This window comes from Xyrauchen texanus, chromosome 37 (genome assembly GCF_025860055.1).
Source record: "Xyrauchen texanus isolate HMW12.3.18 chromosome 37, RBS_HiC_50CHRs, whole genome shotgun sequence".
NCBI classification, from domain to species: Eukaryota; Metazoa; Chordata; class Actinopteri; order Cypriniformes; family Catostomidae; genus Xyrauchen; species Xyrauchen texanus.
In genome coordinates this window covers 37,892,515-37,912,514 of record NC_068312.1, presented here as the reverse complement: position 1 = coordinate 37,912,514, position 20,000 = coordinate 37,892,515, and the positions used below count along the sequence as shown (strand labels likewise).

Here is a 20,000-nt window from a genome sequence, read left to right as displayed (position 1 = left end):
GTTGCTATGCTGTTGCTGGAGTGTTCTGGGTGGTTGTGACTGAATTACTATGCGGTTGCTGAGTGGCCTTCGGAGGCTGTATACGGAGGTCGGCATGGATGAAACATATCTGGCACTGAATCAGCTGATCATCGGGATAGCAGGATAAGGGGCAGCCGGAGATGCCATTTCGAGAGAGACAAACGCGGCAGTACTGCGTGTTTGTTTGTCTTATGTTTTTTATTTTTTTATTTATGTTTAAAAGTTACATTGACTGTTCTGCCTGTTCCCACCTCCTCCTTCCCTGGCCTTTATACTGTTACAGTGGTGCCGAAAGAGCCCGGGATAGAGGAGGGATGCGCTGTTGCGGAGTCCTCGCCGCTGCCATCCGCCAGGGGAGCAGCTGTGGCCGTCTGCCTGGGGACAGAGGGGTCCCTGCCGGCCGCCGAGAGCCGGAGGAACCGTGGCTGTCTGCCGAGAAGGGGAGGAGTGGATCCTTGCTGCCATCGGCCATGAAAGAAGCGAGTCCGGGAGCCGGCGAGCAAGTTCTTCTCTCTCTTTCCTCTCTCTCTCTCTCCTCTCTGTGTCTCCGCTTGCCCTTTCCCTCTCCCCATGCCCATGATGGAGCACGGCCAGCGCTGAATTAGCAGGAGCGTGAGATAAGGGGCAGCCAGAGGCGCCGGTTCGAGAGAGAGAGAGATGCACACGGCTGCGTGCTCATCACGGTCTGGCCACGCCCTCCTCCTCGTCACACTATGAAATCCCACAATCCTGTGAGTGCTGATCCACAGCGCATGAGCTGAAGAAAATGCCAGCCGAAGAAGCAGTTGATAGCCAGTTTGTGTATAAAATGTACGTTTTGTTTCCATGTCCATCCATCCGTTTCTAGCAAGAAAGTTGTAGTGTAGTTATTGACTATACTGTATGCTTGGTTATCACCAAAAGTCTTTATTTTGTTCTAGATTAATAGTCCTTTGTGGTTCGGTTGGACTGAATGAATGCTGGTATCCTAGCAACGATGTGACGTAGTGCTACCTCGGGAGCCTGTCTGAAGCACGTTTACGGAAGTACCTTTATACGCATATGTCACCAGTTCTACTCGACCCGCCCCGAGCGGGATTCCCATCCCCGGCATGGGAGCTGGACATGCTAGCAAGGAGGCTAGAAAAGCCATGGCCTCTAGCATCAGTCGCTAGTGCGTCTCCTAAGGCTTGCACACTGCACTGCTATCACTTACCAGCTGGCTACTGTTACACAAATGCTATCTGTTAACTGATTGACTGATAGGTCAGCAAGACAACAGAGTCACATGGGGTAACCTCCTCGTGATCGCTATAACGTGGTTCTCGCTATCAGTAGGGCACGTGGTGAGTAGTGCGTGGATGCCGTGGAGAATAGCGTGAAGCCACCTGATAAGATGCACGGAGTGACGTTCTCAGATGCGGAGGCGACTGAGATTCGTCCTCCGCCACCCGGATTGATTCACTACGCCACCACGAGGACTTAGAGCGCATTGGGAATTGGGCGTTCCACATTGGGGAGGAAAGGGGAGAGAAAAACTCTACTTAAAAGACCTTGTTCGTCCTCACACACACAAAAACAGGAGTACAATGTCAACAAAGTCTAACAAGGACTAAATGTATCGATTTCTCCAAGTGCGTTCCATTTAAACATCCTGGTTTGGGGAGTTAAAGATTATGTAAATATTTGTGGATGTAGAGTCCCGGAAAAGAAAGTGTAGTTGACATTTTTGACTACCTCCGATTCCATAATTGGTCAATTGCTGCATGTGGTCAAAAATGTTTTGTGTAATGGGCATTAAACTGTATTACCTGTTGGCCCAGACAAGTGAGTTTATATGCTATGGCTGTTCTTCTTTTATGTCTGAAATACTCGTCCACACTCTCTTTTACTCACATGATCAAATAGTTTAAACTCAAATAATATTACATGTAAATGTATGTATTTATAAGAGCAATGTATGAGTGGGATAATGTACAATTAGCTGGTCATTACTGTAAAATAAACTCCTTCAGGTCTTGCATGGGGCTTATTGATGGGTTTATGATAATGAGCGGATGACTGTACATTATCCCTAACACGTTTAATTTGACTTTGTTCAAATCAACACGACCATGACAGCTTATCTCGGTTAGAAACACATAGTGGCCTTTTCAAACAGATGAATGTGTCTTTGACTTCAATGAAGCCATTTATAAACACTTCTGCTCTGATCAGTGACCACGGACATGCAAAGCTTTAAAATAACACCCGACTCACAGAAAAGCTCCGAGCGTAACTGTTTAACTATGAAAAGCTTTGTTGTGCTTTGGGGTGATACAAACAGGTTTGAAGTTAGACAACTGTCTGAACCGGCTTGACAATATAAATAATAGTTTAAATGGTAAATGGTCTGCACTTATATAGCGCTTTTTTAAACTTAATGGTATTCAAAGCGCTTTACACTGTGACTCATTCACCCATTCACACATACATACATAGACACACATACACACTCATACACCAATGGCGGCAGAGCTGCCATGCAAGGTGCTAGCCTGCCATTGGGAGCAACTTGGGGTTCAGTGTCTTGCCCAAGGACACTTCGGCATGTGGAGTCGCCAACCCTGTGATTAGTGGCCGACCCACCCTACCAACTGAGCCACAGCCGCCCCAATTAATATAGAGTTTAATATAAAACTTAACCAAAAAGACATACACACAAAGGTGTCGGACAGCTGCCCGTAACTCTCTCTCTCGCACCGCCATCCTCGGTCGGCCTGTATCCCTCTCGGAGGCCTGATTAGCCTGATTAGGGGCCGCCCTCCGCCCTGCCACAGGTATTAACCTCTATGATTGTTTTTTAAGAGATTAAAAGTGAACTAATTTCTGTGCCACCAAAACACATCTGCAAAATGGGACTCTCAAACAGGTTTCCCAAACATGCACCTTGTCAGTCATTGCTCAGCAAACAGATACTCCCGTTTCAAACTTGAGCCATTGGTTGAGAGCAATATTTTGAAAGCTACCAACCTACGAATGGTTTATTTAAAGTTTATTTTGCGTTGCACATTTAACCTTTGAGTGTCATTTTAAGTACAAAACAATAGGAAAGAAATTAGCATTGTCTGCACACAACTGTACTGTAATCGGGCTAGATAAGGGGAAGCTGAAGATGGCCATTTTCCGGCTTTTATCAGATCGATGCTTCTGTTGCGACAGAGAGAACAATACAACGTTTTATTCTACGCCAATTAAGAGTTTAAAGTATAGCAACAGGCTTTGACATTTCTATAAATAGATGCATCATTTTTACAATCTCTGTCAAATACAAGCATACATATGACAAATAAATCTCACATTAATCCAATTATCCAAATTATAGAGGCTATAGGATGTACAGGTTAAATATGTTACCACAACACATATACACACCAGTTATACAAAAACCCTATCATTAATAAACACCTTCACTTTTCTATTCTTATAGTATGTCAATAACACTCCACATGCCTGAAAACAATCTTTGTCTGGATTCCTATCAAAATGAATACACTTTAAATAAACTTTAATAGACTTGAAATGTATTAAATAATATGGTACATTACCATGATGCATGTGGTGTTTATATTCACAGGAAGCTCGCTCTGCTGTGAGGTTTGGATGCAAATCTCCCGGGACTATGTATGTGAGGCCGGTAAGTAGCAATAGCTTGCTGGAAGTGTGCTGTGTGTGTGTGTGTGTGTGTATTTGCATAGAAGGTGGATGATTTAGCTGGAGCTGATTATCCCTGTTAATAACAGAGAGACTTTGGAACTGTCTGTCTGCACTGAAGCATTCTGTCTGTTGTCCCTCTCGTACAGTATGATGATGTTTAGAGTCACTGAAGCATCAATCCACAGAAAGAAGAAGTGTCATTAAGCCCATCAGAGGAACAGTTTGGTTACATGAGAATGCTCATCACAGCTCATTGTCTGTGCAAATACATCACCACAATGAACCACAACTTTACCAAAAGAGACAGACAGACAGACAGATAGATAGACAGATAGATAGACAGATAGATAGATAGAGACAGACAAACAGACAGACAGACAGACAGACAGATAGATAGATAGATAGATAGACAGATAGATACAGATAGATAGAGACAGACAGACAGACAGATAGATAGATAGACAGATAGATAGATACAGATAGATAGAGACAGACAGACAGACAGATAGATACAGATAGAGACAGACAGACAGACAGACTGATAGATAGATACAGATAGATAGAGACAGACAGACAAACAGACAGACAGATAGATAGATAGACAGACAGACAGACAGATAGATAGAGACAGACAAACAGACAGACAGACAGATAGATAGATAGACAGACAGATAGATACAGATAGATAGAGACAGACAGACAGACAGATAGATAGACAGATAGATAGAGACAGACAGATAGACAGATAGATAGATAGAGACACAGATAGATAGACAGACAGATAGATAGATAGATAGAGACACAGATAGATAGACAGACAGACAGACAGATAGAGACAGATAGATAGAGACAGACAGACAGATAGATAGAGACAGACAAACAGACAGACAGACAGATAGATAGACAGACAGATAGATACAGATAGATAGAGACAGACAGACAGACAGATAGATAGACAGATAGATAGAGACAGACAGATAGACAGATAGATAGATAGAGACACAGATAGATAGACAGACAGATAGATAGATAGATAGAGACACAGATAGATAGACAGACAGACAGACAGATAGAGACAGATAGATAGAGACAGACAGACAGACAGATGGACAGATAGATAGACAGACAGATCAGACAGATAGATAGATAGACAGATAGATAGACAGATAGATAGAGACAGACAGACAGACAGATAGATAGATAGAGACACAGATAGATAGACAGATAGATAGATAGATAGAGACACAGATAGATAGACAGACAGACAGACAGACAGATAGAGACAGATAGACAGACAGATAGATAGAGACAGACAGACAGACAGATGGACAGATAGATAGACAGACAGATAGATAGAGACAGACAGACAGACAGATGGACAGATAGATAGACAGACAGATAGAGACAGATAGACAGACAGATAGATAGAGACAGACAGACAGACACACAGACAGATAGATAGACAGACAGACAGACAGATAGATAGACAGACAGACTGACACACAGACAGATAGAGAGACAGACATAGAGAGAGACAGATATTGCTGTTATTTATATATTACTAATAATTATAACTATACTGTCCAAGTTATTGGACAAAATGTATTTAGCTTTTATTCTATTTTATTTATTCTATATGATGCTTTGGCAACATTGTTTTTGAAACTTTCATGCCAATAAAGCCCATTAAATTGAATTGAATTGACATATAGAGAGAGACAGACAGATAAAACACTTGGTGAGGTTGGACGTTTATAGTGGGACGTTCACATGGTGGCACTTCATAAGTATCTTCATCATCCTACAGCAGAATAAATAAAACGGTCAGGATGTTATTTTGATATTTTTTAACTAATGTGAAACAGTTAAACACATCTCAGACCAACAACATTTTGAATTGCCAAACATTGGTCAGGATCACAGTAGGTGAGTGTGACATCACAGTGATCAAGATTGATTGACAGCAGATGCATCAGTATGATGATGTCATGAAAGAGTAATAAGAAGATTAGCAGTTATCTAAACATGTGAAGGGAAGTGATAGATGCACTGTCACGAAACAGGAAGTAAGATAAACAATCCTGTTCCGAAACGATTTAACCTGTGTGTGTGAGTGTGTGTGTGTGTGTGTGTGTGTGTAATACTTATAAATTCCCCTTCTGGCCAGAACTGTTATGTAATATGTTTAACACAAAACTTAATTGATTCACTGTCATATCAGCTTTCATAACAAGTCTCTACACTACACATACATATTGACATTTTCAGTGGTGCATTAAAGGGACAGTTCCAGTTTCTTCATGAACTCACACTGATGTCATTCCAACTCCGTATGACTTACACAGAATGTTAGCCTCAGTCACCATTCACTTTCATTGCATATCTGCCTAACATCTCCATTTGAGTGCCACAGAAGACAGAAAGTCATACGGGTTTGGAGCAACATAAGTAAATGAACAGGGTCAAATGCTCTTAACTTGTGAGAACAGTACCGGTTCTCCTGGGTGGGGCTGGTGGGCCACTGTGTCTGTACCAGGAAACAGAATTAAGAGTTCATTTACACCGCAACAAGACAAAGAGGAATATTTAAATGTGGAGAAAATACAAAAGCTTTAGTACGTACAGTACAGATGTTTTCAGCTTCCCAAAGAAACTCTAGAGGAACAAAAACATCATCATGTCATGAGAAAACACACATGAGAGCAGAAACTAGACTTTGTTTACTTTTACAAGTGTTCGGGTGTTCTGAGCAGCTGCTTGTGTGTCAATAAACTATGTGGTTGCCACGGTGCTCTGAGTAGTTGTAAGTGCGTTGCTCTGCAGTTGCTAGGGCATTCAGTGATTTTTAGTGCATTGCTATCTGGTTGCTAAGGTGTTCTGAATGGATGTTTTGCATATGTGGTTGCTAAGGTGTTCTGAGTGGTTGTAACTGAATTGCTATCCAGTTGCTAGGGTGTTCTGAGTGGTTCTTAGTATGTTGCTATCTGGTTGCTAAGGTGTTCTGAATGGATGTTTTGCATATGTGGTTGCTAAGGTGTTATGAGTGGTTGTAACTGAATTGCTATCCAGTTGCTAGGGTGTTCTGAATGGTTCTTAGTATGTTGCTATGTGGTTGCTAAGGTGTTCTGAATGGTTGTAATGCACTGGTATGTGATTTTCTTCCCTTTTTTTTTGTTAATTTATTTTCTTATTTAGTTTTAAAAACCAAAAGTAATTTTCAGGAGGGTAAAAAGTGCACCAGAGCTGTGGGTTTATAATATTCATATATGTAAAGCTCACTAAACCTCAGTGTGCAGTTCCTGGGTTCATCCGGTTGATGGCAGTATAAACACATTGATGAATCCTCAGACACAGAGCACTGGTTAAAGGGACAGTTCACCCAAAAATGGGTGACTGCAAATATATTAACAGTGAAAGGCACTAATGGCAGCATCACAACATTTAGGTAAACACTCCCCAACACTGAACAGTAGGCAATACGTATAATAAATTATGTTTGAATATGATAACAATCAGCAAAAAAAAAAAAAAAACTGACAACAGTTGCATAACAAATGGTACTTCTTCAGCTAAAATCATGCAAATAAAATTGCATTTGAACGCTGGTCCACGTTACAGGTTTACGGGATGTGCAGGTGTTCCATCCATTTTTGGCTATTCATCAAGACTTCCCTGGTTAACCAGCAGTACTAGAAAAAAACATAATGCTTGACAAGCTATATTTTACTGGTAACAACATAAAATAGGGCAATATTAGCTCAAAAAGCATGCATGGATACATTGAAAATCCTCCAGATATAGTACACCATCTGGACACAATTATACTATTATCTAGGACGCATTCATTCTAATTATGCATACTATATAGCACAAATAATAGCCTATGTGAATTGGGACGCAGCCTTACTTTGCTCTTCTGGACCTGTTGTCTACTAATATCCTGTTATCTTTATTTTCAGTTTGCCCGGTCACTGGAGTAACTCTTGAGACATAATAATACAGATTATTATGGATCATATTGGAAGTATTGACACTGACTATCACACCTGGAGTCATGAGTTTGAATCCAGGGCGTGCTGAGTGACTCTAGCCAGGTCTCCTTAGCAACCAAATTGGCCCGGTTGCTAGGGAGGGTAGTGTCACATGGGGTAACCTCCTCATGGTGGTGATTAGTGGTTCTCGCTCTCAATGGGGCGTGTGGTGAGTTGTGTGTGTATCGTGGATAGTAGCATGAGCCTCCACATGCTGAGTGATTCCAGCCAGGTCTCCTTAGCAACCAAATTGGCCCAGTTGCCAGGGAGGGTAGAGTCACATGGGGTAACCTCCTCGTGGTGGTGATTAGTGGTTCTCGCTCTCAATGGGGCGTGTGGTGAGTTGTGTGTGGATCGTGGAGAGTAGCATGAGCCTCCACATGCTGCGAGTCTCCACGGTGTCATGCACAACGAGTCACATGATCTGATGCGCGGATTGATGTCTCAGACGCGGAGGCAACTGAGACTCGTCCTCTGCCACCCGGATTGAGTTGAGTAACAGCGCCACCACGAGGACCTACTAAGTAGTGGGAATTGGGCGTGCCAAAATTGGGAGAAAGGGAATATATATATATATATATATATATATATATATATATATATATATATATATATATAAGTAAGAAAGAAAAACACTGCGGGTATCCTATAGTGTCAACATTCGTCAAATGTTTTGCGAATATTTAAAAAAAAATCTACCTTAAAAGTACTCAAACACACATTACTTCCATAGGCTGGCATTGGAAGTCATAGCAAACGCGTGTCAGAGAACTGGCAGCAGGGCAAGAGTTGCAAAAACATGATTGGTCAGATGTGCCTTTAAGGCGGGGCTTAGCGAAGGGTCAATTAGTCTTGCACCTAGTGGACAATTAAACTCTCAGAGCTTTATTTTGAAGGAGGAACCCAAGCTACAGGATTATCTCAACACCAGAATATTATAGAGACTTTGGGATGGACTCCTTTGATTTGGGCCAGTAAGCAACCGCCTAGCAACCACCCAGGTCACCATAGCAACGACCACTCTTAACAAAACCACACTAGCATCAGGAAACCGACTTTTGCACAGGCAAGCACCCCTCACATTTTCTCAAATCTAGTTATTTGTAGAAATTAAAATCATGATAACGTAGCTTACAGTATGCTCCTTGTGACAGTGAAGGAAATTCCCCAAAATCCAAAGCATATGTTGGTTCCACAGAAGACAAGGGACAGCTGTTTCCATTTCATGTTTTATAAAAGGTCAGGGCAAAATCATGTACATTATCATTTAGCACCGGCTACTACCATCCATAACAACTGTTAAATAGTTAACAGCTACATATGATTATGATTGATTATGTCCCCATAATCAAAAGTCTAATAATATTAGATTGCAGTCTAAAAACTTCCAGCTTAACGAGGACTGAAGTCCACTTTAATACACCGTATAAAAAACTTTGTTTGGATCAACCCAGCGACACCATGAAACAAACATTTCTGACCCAGCAGATGTTTAGTGATACAAATATGTAGCAAAACTGACATGACAAATGTTACAAAGAAACACTTTTTAACAACTTCAGATTGTAAAGTGCCATCACACAGTTTGTATATCCTCACTATTGCAAAGCAAAGTGTGTCTATTTTTTATCATTTTACAATATTCCAAAGGACCAAGTGCATTTCTGAGCCCAAATATGCACTTTAGCAAAGTCTTTCTCATGTGTGGATATGTCGTTTTTGGTAGCACTAATTTAAGGCAATGAGCGTGACATAAAATGAAGAATATGTTGATTTGATTCAAGTTTCTCCTTCGATGTGCCACATCTACAATGATCAAATCACAGCATTATAAAACTTTAGAACAGGGGTGCCCACACTTTTTTGTGTGATGATCTACTTATAAATGACCAACCTCAATAAGATCTACCAACTAAAAAAAAAACACAGTTTCATTAAAAATAAGAAAATGGTTGTTGGGACTACTGCATGTATCCCTACATGGAATTCATCTTCTAATTAATAAAAAAAATATATAATAATGTTCAATGTTGATATCATTCAGTTTTAAAACTAAACCCAAAATACCTACAGCACAATAGATTACAATAGCCAGGGCATTTACCTTATTCTGATGACGAGTAAATATTGACCAGGCGAGGTTTTGTTTATTCAGTTGCCATGACAACTCGCGCCTTCCAAGGACTTCTGAGAACAGAGCGCGAAATTGCAGAGCGCGAAATTGCGATGCTACTGCCCGGATTAGGCAAAACTGAATGGAATCAGACAGTTTTGCCTAATCCGGGCAGTAGCATCGCAATTTCAGCTCTGTTCTCATAAATCCTTGGAAGGCGCTTATGCGCAAACCTAGTTGTCATGGCAACTGAATAAACAAAACCTCGCCTGGTCAATATTTACTCGTCAAGTGCAGGTCTGACAGAAACTAAAAGAAGGAAAGACATTGTATTTATTTTAATTAAAATTTACATTTTGTGTGATCTACCAGCATTGCCTTTGCGATCGACGTATTGGGCACCCCTGCTTTAGAAGATCTGTATTTGTATTTCTAAAAATCCCATGGTTTCCTAGCTCAAAACAATGGTAGTAGCTAACTAATTACATTACTCATATATTAGAGCGGGTCAAAATGTTGAGTCCTCTGTTAGCAGGACAATAACAAGTCCAGCTGTTAAAGTCAACATGAAATCAAGTTTGACCCCATTTAATTTCTCATTAGACATTCCTGGTCTTAATGTGAAAGCTTTTTGAACATTTCAAAAAGGCCAATTAGGCTATTTAGACATTTATTAAACTAACACACAGCTCTTATTCCATTCTAGTATGGCACGCTTGCAAATTCCCAATAGATCATCGTTGACCGTCATGTTTCACTCGGGAAATAAATCACATTACGGTAGTAAAATGTGTTGCACGTTCACGTTGACTTCAAGGCAGGTGCGTGACACGTGCGTCGCCTTATTTGCGGTACCCAACATTCACTGTAGTTTGCACGTTAATGACGTTTGTTTACGTCTTATTTAGATCTCATCTTGCCGGAGATCCACTTTGTGTAGTTTGTGACACGTGTGTAAACGCCAGGCGTGTCTTTCTTCCCACAACCGTCGCCCCAACTGATCAAACCCATCAGTGTCATTCTACCGTTCATCGGGCACACCAGAGGACCGCCGGAGTCTCCCTGAAGAAAAACAGAGAGGGTAAAACAAGTCAAATGACTCTTGTGAGGTCACTGCTTGAATCAACAGTAAGTGCAGCATGTAAACTCCTAATATGCTGTGGAGCGGGGGGGGACGGGCCGGGTCGGAATATTGCGCAGCCGGTCCCCAATCGGCCTGATGAGGCGCACAAGGGATAAAGGCAGCCGGTGACGATGGTTCGAGAGAGAGAGAATTACGGGCATGTCCGTCGTGTGTTTGTTTATGTTTGTGCTTTTGGTTTGAGTTTAATTAAATATTATTTATATTGACAAGCCGGTTCTCGCCTCCTCCTTGCCCATCCTTTAACTGTGTTACATTGGTGCAGAAGCCCGGGAAGGGAGGAGGGATACCCGTCGCAGAGTCCTCGACACTGCCGTTCCACCCAGGGGAGCACCGCTGCCATCTGCCGGGTGACGGAGTAGCCCGACTGCCCGGATGCGGTGAACGGCCGCCGTCCGCGGGGCGAGTGGGGACTGGATTCCTCGACCTCCTGGAGCGATGGAGCCGCTGCCAGGGGCGAAGGAGTGCCCTGCAGTCCCCCAGAAACGCGAAGGAGTCGAGTGAAGACCGGCGTCCGTTAGGGGAGGAGGGAAGTAACTCCCCGATCGCCTGGAACGTTAGGGCCGCTGCACCTGGGGAGGAATGTCCCAGGTGTCGCCAGAAAAGTGGAGGGGCGTTCTGTCTGCTGGGGGTCGGAGATCTGACTCCAGTTCGCCCGGAGAGGAGCGGCTCTCGTCCACCAGAGAGTGTGGAGGAGTGTTCGAGGACCACCCGACGGTACATCAGAGAACCGGTGAGTGAGCTTTTTCTCTCTCTCCTCTCTCTCTCTCTCTCTCTTTCGGCACCAGTGTAAAGGCATTCAATGGAAAGTAGGAGGCGAGAACCGGCTTGACGATATAAATCATATTTTAATAGTAAACTTAAAAGACAACATGACGGACATGTCCGTTAACGATCTCTCTCTCCCGCACGATCCTCTGCAGTCGACCTTTATACCTCAGAGGCTTGATTAGCCTAATACGGGACCGGGTGTGTAGGATCACGACCCCGTCCTCCGCCCTGCCACATACGCATACTTGTACTATGCACAACACTTATATCCTTTGCGGGTGATGGGAAAGTGTTTACATTTGCATGTAATCGTAACAGATGTTGCTCTTTCAAAGCAAAAATTATGTTTAATTTACTGTATCAATTTGGTCTCAGATGTTACTTAGAATGAATAGACCGTTGAATTTGGTTTGCAGCTGAAAGTGGAGTGTTACCTTGCAAGCGTCGTCCAGACCGCGCGTGTCTCCGGCACACAGCATGTTGGGCATCACTAGACGCCCGGACAGTTTCCCGGGAACGCACTGATCCTGCGGCCACAACTGTACGAACCCTCGTTTGATTCTCTGAGAGAAAAACTCAGAAACTACGAGAGAGAAAGACGTAATAAGAGTAAAATCACAAGTCATACTTTCCTCACATACTGTAGTCACATTATCTGTAACAGAGAAATCATCTCACACTCTTCCTCTTTCCCATAACCAGAGATTTCACACTCCGTCCAGTCGGGTAAAACCAGGTTCAGTTCTGGTAAACACGCCGGCAGCACATCAAGAGAGTTCACCGCACAGATCCCAGACTCACTCTTCAACTTGAGCAGAGCTAAAGATATGAAAAAGAAATTCAATATGATTTAAATGCAACTGAATGTATATAATTGCTGGTGAAATTTGCTGTACTAGTATGTTGTGACAGGGTGGAAGGCGGGGTCGGGTGGGAGGAGGGCGGGGCCAGGTCGTGATTATACACACCCGGTTCCTTATCAGGCTATTTAAGCCTCAGAGAGGGATAAAGACAGATTGTGGACGGTGGTGTGTGTGTGTGTAGAATCACCACCCGGCCCCGCCCTCCTCCCACCCGGCCCCGCCCTCAAGGCCCCACCCTCCACCCACCCCACCCTCATGGCCCCACCCTACTCCCACCCGGCCCCGCCCCATGTGTATTTTACATATAAGGGATATTCTGCGGTAAGTGTTGCTAACCAAGTCTGTGCAATTCCACATTTCATGAATAAAAAATGTATTTTTTATTTTTCTAATTAAATTGTGGAAATGTATTTCATTCCTTATTTTAAGAGAAGGCAGTAAAAGAAAATTTTTATCTAATAAAAATATTTTAATATGAAAAATTTGATCATGATAATATGTAAATTAACAATTTCATAAAGCTTTCCAAAATGTCCTTCATTTTATTTTAAATAACAACTTATACTTTATATTGAAAATTAGCAACGCCGCAGACATTATTAATAATTACTATTTATAAATAAATAAGATAATAATTCTACAGGTGATGAGAGACTACACGTGTGCAGCCACACTTTTGGAAATTCATGCAACTTTAATTGGCCAAAATATTAGGAAAAAAAAAAATACAAGTATTGTTTACATGTTATCTTGATTATTTATTAATAATAATCACTAATAATGTCTGCTGTGTTACTAATTGTCAATATAATGTATACCAAAGAACTGTCTATAGGTTAATGATTTACATAAGACATTAAGAATTAATTAATTGAGAATGAATAAAGTAACGTAAAGTAAAATAATTTAAATAAATAAAATACTGCCACACCCAAAACAAAAGTGAGTGTGTTTGTGTGAGTGTGTGAGAGAGAGTGTGTGTGATGTATGTGAGAGAGTGTGTGAGCGTGTGTGTGTTGTGTATGTGAGTGTGTGAAGTATGTGTGAGCGTGTGTGTGATGTGTGTGTGTGAGCATGTGTGTGTGATGTATGTGAGAGAGTGTGTGAGCGTGTGTGTGTTGTGTATGTGAGTGTGTGAAGTATGTGTGAGCGTGTGTGTGATGTGTGTGTGTGAGCATGTGTGTGTTGTGTATGTGAGAGAGTGTGTGAGCGTGTGTGTGTTGTGTATGTGAGTGTGTGTGTGAAGTATGTGTGAGCGTGTGTGTGTGAGCATGTGTGTGTTGTGTATGTGAGAGAGTGTGTGAGCGTGTGTGTGTGTGTTGTGTATGTGAGTGTGATGTATGTGTGTGTGTGTGTGTGTGTGTGTGATGTATGTGTGTGAGTGTGTGTGAGCATGTGTGTGTTGTGTATGTGAGTGTGTGTGATGTATGTGTGTGAGCGTGTCTGTGTTGTGTATGTGAGTGTGTGAGCGTGTGTGTGTGTGATGTATGTGAGAGAGTGTATGAGTGTGTGTGTGAGCATGTGTGTGTTGTGTATATGAGTGTGTGTGTGTGTGTGTGATGTATGTGTGTGTGAGCGTGTGTGTGTGTGTGTGAGTGAGCGTGTGATGTATGTGTGTACATGTGTGGTGTGTGTGTGTGATGTATGTGTGTGCGTGTGTGTGTGTGTGATGTATGTGTGTGCGTGTGTGTGTGTGCATCGAGTAAGTGTGAGTGCGCATGTGTGTGTGTGTGAGTGCGTGTGTGAGTGTGTGTGAGTGTGTAAGTCTCACCTATATCATTATCATAAGTGTCATCGTCATATTGTTCATGGATCCAGTACTTCTCTACATCAAAGATCTGCTCGCTGCTGGAGTTCTGATGTCTGAATGTACGACCCAAAATGATTCGCAGACGATTCTCTTTAAACCTAAATCACACAACACAGGAGGCCATAAACTATTATCTAACCAAAACTGGATTGTATCTCTGTCAAGCAAAGAATCTGAAAAATATTCTTATCTCACAAAAATCCAAAGTAGCGCAACAGATTAGTAAATAATTGGGGTCATGATGGAGGAAATGAGATGCAAGTATCTCTGACCCAAATGCAGTGATACACTCAGATAACCCAGAGTGAGTACACACTTCTCCTGAAAGCAGTGAGCGGCTGATAGAATCCAGCAGGAGTCGATGAGCACCCCTCCACACAGGAAGCTGTATGCTTTTAAGTGGGGCAGATATACAGTGATGGCCGCCTGCCACGGCTGCTCTCTGATGTCACTGTCCTGACCGCCGAGTATCCGGAACATAGGCAGAGAGTTTGAGGGGGGTTCAGCACGCTGACCACAGGCACCTGAGCAAGAATACGAGAGAGAAATATGATGATTTCACACATCAGGCACACTGACTGTCTGTAAATGATGACAGACTTTTCGATTATTTTCATGATCCATCTCTCTCTCTCTCACCTTGGCTGTTGTTAGTTGTAGGGGCTTGTGGTCCAAGCGTGGTGATCGACGGAGGTCTCTTTGCTGTGGAGGAGAGACAAATCCATTAATTTCTGTTGTTTTTATGCTAAGCTAATGATATTTCCACAGCCTAATCTCAAAAACATTACGTGACCGTGCACGTTTTTTTTCCAAAACAAAATGACGCGCTTTATTACCAGTTTCGCTGCGGTTCCCCACTGAAATGTCCAGCAGGTGGCGCCAAAATATATTTTATCCCCAAATTACAAATGCACATTCATGAAGAACAGAGTACCCTTCCAACAAAACATGAGAATAACAAACCGATGAGCACATGTGGTATCACACAGCGCAATACACACAACGTTTTCAGCGAATGACAGTATATAAACATTTACATTTACATTTATGCGTTTGGCAGGCGCTTTTATCCAAAGTGACTTACAGTGCACTTATTACAGGGACAATCCCCGGAGCAACCTGGAGTTAAGTGTCTTACTCAAGGACACAATGGTGGTGACTGTAGGGATCAAACCAGCAACCTTCTGATTACCATTTACTCCAAGACAAAGCATGCGACCGCGTCAGTTATTCACGCTTGTAATTCTATAACTAATGCATTTGTGGACTCTATTGATTGGTTGTCATGGAAACGGTGTGGACTTACGGCATTTGGGCACATCACAGAGTTCCCAGGTCAGCTGCAAACCTTTATAAGCATGGCACCAGGGACCGAGGTCACCGTCGGGATTCCTGTGAGAACAAGCGAGACGTTTAGAGTGTGTGTGTGTGTGTGTGTGTCTGTGGGTGTAATTTGATGCACAGTGTGTATTACAGCTGTGTGTTGTCATGATTTGACCACGGTTAAGGGGTGGTGTAGGGCACAAGGAGTTCATAAAACCCCCTAAACCATTGAAAAATCACTAGGTAAAACCCCTCAGAGATTATATTACAATATTCATGTGCCATTAAGATATGTACCATGCTATTGACATGATGCTCCAAGGTAACACTTCAAAGAATACAAAAGAAAAACATGGTTATACTATAGTTTTAGGTACATTTTTGCAAGTGAATGCACAGTTCATCAACAGCAATATGATAAAAGACACTTAAGTGAAATATATATGTACATTTATAACTAATAATAACCACAAAAAACACTAAGTTAGTATAGGTATAAGTATAGTTCATAAACCTTTGCTACTAGCTGTCTACAGTTGCCAAGCAATGTTGCCACATTCATATAATAGATAGGTACATTTCCTGAAGAAAATGTGAGTGTTGCTTGCCGTGGCAAAACTCGTTATAACTTGTTGTTAAGCACTAAAATGGTGGTCCTAGAATGTTGCTAGCATGTGTTTTTCATGATGGTAGCATGTAAGTGTTATGTTTTATCACATAACTATGCGATGCTAGCATGTGTTAGCAGGATGCTAGCACGTTTTGTCACTTCGCAAGGCAATGCTACCATGTGTTAGCATGATGATAGCATGTTTTTAGGCCTTTTATCATGTTTTAACACTTCGCAAGGCTATGCTACCATGTGTTAGCATGATGCTAGCATGTTTTTAGGATGTTTTAACACTTTCCTAGGCAAAGCTAGCATGTGTTAGCATGATGCTAGCATGTTTTTATCATGTTTAACACTTCGCAAGGCGATGCTAGCATGCGTTAACAGGATGCAAAAATGTTTTTTGCATGTTTTAAAACTTCGCAAGGCGATGCTAGCATGTGTTAGCATGATGCTAGCATGTTTTTAGCATTTTTTAGCACTAACCAAGGTGATGCTAGCATGTGTTAGCATGATGCTAAAATGTTTTTAGCATGTCTTAGCACTAACCAAGGTGATGCTAGCATGTGTTAGCATGATGCTAAAATGTTTTTAGCATGTCTTAGCACTTCGCATAGCGATGCTAGCATGTGTTAGCATGTTTTAGCACTTTGCTAGGCAATGCTAGCATTTGTTAGCATTCATATAATTCAACTGATTTTTGATCAAAGGTTTTGCACTCCAAAAAATAAGCGTTTTACTGAATTCTCCCTTTTTCAGTTTGCTTAAAAAAATTTGTTTCAACAAAAAAAGTGTCTTGTCAGCTTTACTTAATTACTTTGTCTTTGGACAACATAAATCTTTGTGTTGGCATAAAAAAAAAATCGAGGGAAATATCACCTTTTATTGGGCGTAATTTCTAAGCTTTAATTTTGCCAAATTAGCTTAAAGTGTGAAAATATTGTATAATTGTGTGTATTTAGGATACATAAAATGTTAGCTATAAAATTTACCTTAACAAAACAGACTTTGAGATGTGCTGGAAATCTCCTGTGATGCATGTACAGATACTGTCGAACATTGTTAGTAAATTAAATAAACTAGTGATGATATTTTAACAAGTCCACAGTGCTAAAAGTGCCCGAAGTTGAAGAAGCACCCATATATAATCTATTCCACTATAAATGTGAACATGGCTCATCCAATCAGATTTCAGATCTGTTCTATTAAAGCAGATGTGAAAGAATGTGTGTGTGTTTGTGTGCACCTGCAGAAGTTGTGGCTGCCGATGCCCAGCTCTCTGGCATCTGATCTCCACGCGGTGTAAATCTTATGAGACACGGCGGGTGAATCCCACGGTAGACATTTCAAATGGCTGCGTGTGACCGCCTTTGTACCTCTGTAGGACTGACCGGACTCCTGTACACACTCCATAGCGGGATCTGGCGCAACACAACACACAACACAACGTAAGACCTAGTACACACACAGTGAATGCTGATGTGTGTGTGTGTGTGTGTGTGTACCTGTTACACACGTGGGTAAAGAGCAGAATTCCCATGTCACCTGAGCTCTTTTATAAACAAAACACCAAGGTTTAGAGTCTCCATCCAGTTCCTGAGGAATAAAATATCATCCAAACAATATAATATGTATATAATGATATTTTGTATGCGTATATAACAATAACAACAACCGCCATTAGCCACTAAGTGGCGGTGGCGTCACCACGGCTTGTGCCAGGCTATGTGCACGTTAAGGCCATGTGAAGTGTCGAGCGCCCACTGGCAGGAGGTCACGGGACAGATCCAACAGGTGACACGGGCCGACTGACTGATGCACCACCTGTGCCCCCTACTGTGCCAACTTGCTGTGCTTTAGCCACCCGAGCACTGCTCAATGTTGTGGCGTCGCTCCTCTGCGCTCCATTGTTGTTGGAGGCGACTGCCTCCAACTGGCCAGTAGCGTCCTTCACAAGCCTCCTCCAAAGATGTATATATATATATATATATCACACACACACACACACACACACACACACACACATATACTATATATACTGTACTTGTGTAGCGTCTCGGTGTGTTGTGTCATAAATATATATATTTTTTAAAACATTTGTTTTGAATGCAAGAGCGTAACACATGTTTGTGTTGTTCGGCTGATGGTTGTTTTCTTCACTGTATAAACTGTATGTTGCTCACACAGCTGAAGTTTCACTTACTGCCCCTGGAGTAAACAGGTGGTACTACAAGCATTTCTCAGGAATCTTCCATATTACGGTCCGGGGACATTGCGATTAATTACGTTAATTTTTTTTTAATATTATGTATATATATATATATATCTATATATATGCACACACATAATACATATATATAAATTATGTTATGTATTTTATTGTAAGTGTATACCTGCAGTAGTTGTGGTTGCCCAGCCCCAGTGTGCTGGATTCTGTTCTCCTGGTGGTAAATTTCTTTCCTCGGAGTGAATTAGTTAATGTTAATGCACTCCAGTTAATGCACTCCAGTCCTGATGCACTCATACTCCAGGTGCCACGGTAACTCGAGCCCTGACCCGTTGCACACCTCTCACCCATATCTAACCAAAATGAGGAGGAAATTCAGACAATATTCATCCATATATATATAGAGAGAGAGAGGAGAGAGAGGGAGGGAGGGAGAGAGAGAGAGAGAGGGAGGGAGAGAGAGAGAGACACAGAGAGAGGGAGAGAGAGAGACACAGAGAGAGGGAGAGAGGGAGGGAGGGAGAGAGAGGGAGGGAGGGAGGGAGAGAGAGAGAGACACAGAGAGAGGGAGAGAGAGAGAGACACAGAGAGGGAGAGAGGGAGGGAGGGAGAGAGGGAGGGAGGAGAGAGAGGGAAGAGGGAGGGAGGGAGAGAGAGAGAGAGAGCGGGAGAGAGAGACACAGAGAGAGAGGGAGAGAGAGAGAGAGAGAGTGCACAAGTTTTGGCGAAGTCAGTCTGAACCTGTAGTTCACCCGGTTACAAGCTACTTGTAATTTTAAGTATTTAAACTACAGTTAAATTAGCGATTTTAAAAAGCAGAAAGCTAAATTATACTCAAGCTAATTATACTCAAGCTTTTAAAAGGGGAAATCTTTAATATAATTATAATTAATATATTATTTTATTTTAATTATTTGTATAATTCATTAAATAATTGCAAACTCCTCGTGGCCACTATAAACTTGGTGGGGCGTGTGGTGAGTTGGATGCACGCAGAGAATAGCGTGAAGCCTCCACCGCAGCTAGGTCTCCGTGTGCTAGCGTTCAGCGAGTCGCGTGATAAGATGCTGTGATTCACAGTCTCAGACGCGGAGGCAACTGAGATTCGTGCTCCGCCACCCGGATTGAGGTGAGTCACTACGCCACCATGAGGACTCAGAGCGCATTGGGAATTGGGCGTTCCAAAATTAGGGAGAAAAGGGGCGAAAATCCCCAAAAAGTTGTAGTTTGCCAATACAAGCTCTGATTAAATTATTCAAACAGTCTTACGTAAATTATTAGATTCTATTCAATGCAACAATGTACATAAGATTTAATTTCACAACTTATTTCCGAAATTGATTCTGTTATGTTTCATGAATGAGGCCCAAAGAGGCTCTTTATGCATCAAACCTAAAAACATACATCAACACTTA

At 42.0% G+C, this 20,000-nt stretch overlaps 1 protein-coding gene across 1 annotated transcript in view; it reads right to left on the bottom strand.

Annotated features, from left to right (window-relative positions):
- Positions 1-18,065, bottom strand: part of LOC127630604 (B-cell linker protein-like) — a 37,101-nt gene extending 19,036 nt beyond the window's left edge. The window contains exons 1-8 of the mRNA XM_052108215.1: positions 17,864-18,065; positions 17,605-17,779; positions 15,732-15,817; positions 15,065-15,127; positions 14,742-14,949; positions 14,387-14,523; positions 12,431-12,571; positions 12,187-12,335 (exon numbers count right to left, since the gene is read on the bottom strand). Coding sequence (XP_051964175.1) covers positions 12,187-12,335; positions 12,431-12,571; positions 14,387-14,523; positions 14,742-14,949; positions 15,065-15,127; positions 15,732-15,817; positions 17,605-17,771 — 951 coding nt within the window. The 5' untranslated portion in view covers positions 17,772-17,779; positions 17,864-18,065. The remainder of the gene's footprint in view (positions 1-12,186; positions 12,336-12,430; positions 12,572-14,386; positions 14,524-14,741; positions 14,950-15,064; positions 15,128-15,731; positions 15,818-17,604; positions 17,780-17,863) is intronic.
- Positions 18,066-20,000: the final 1,935 nt, after the last annotated feature.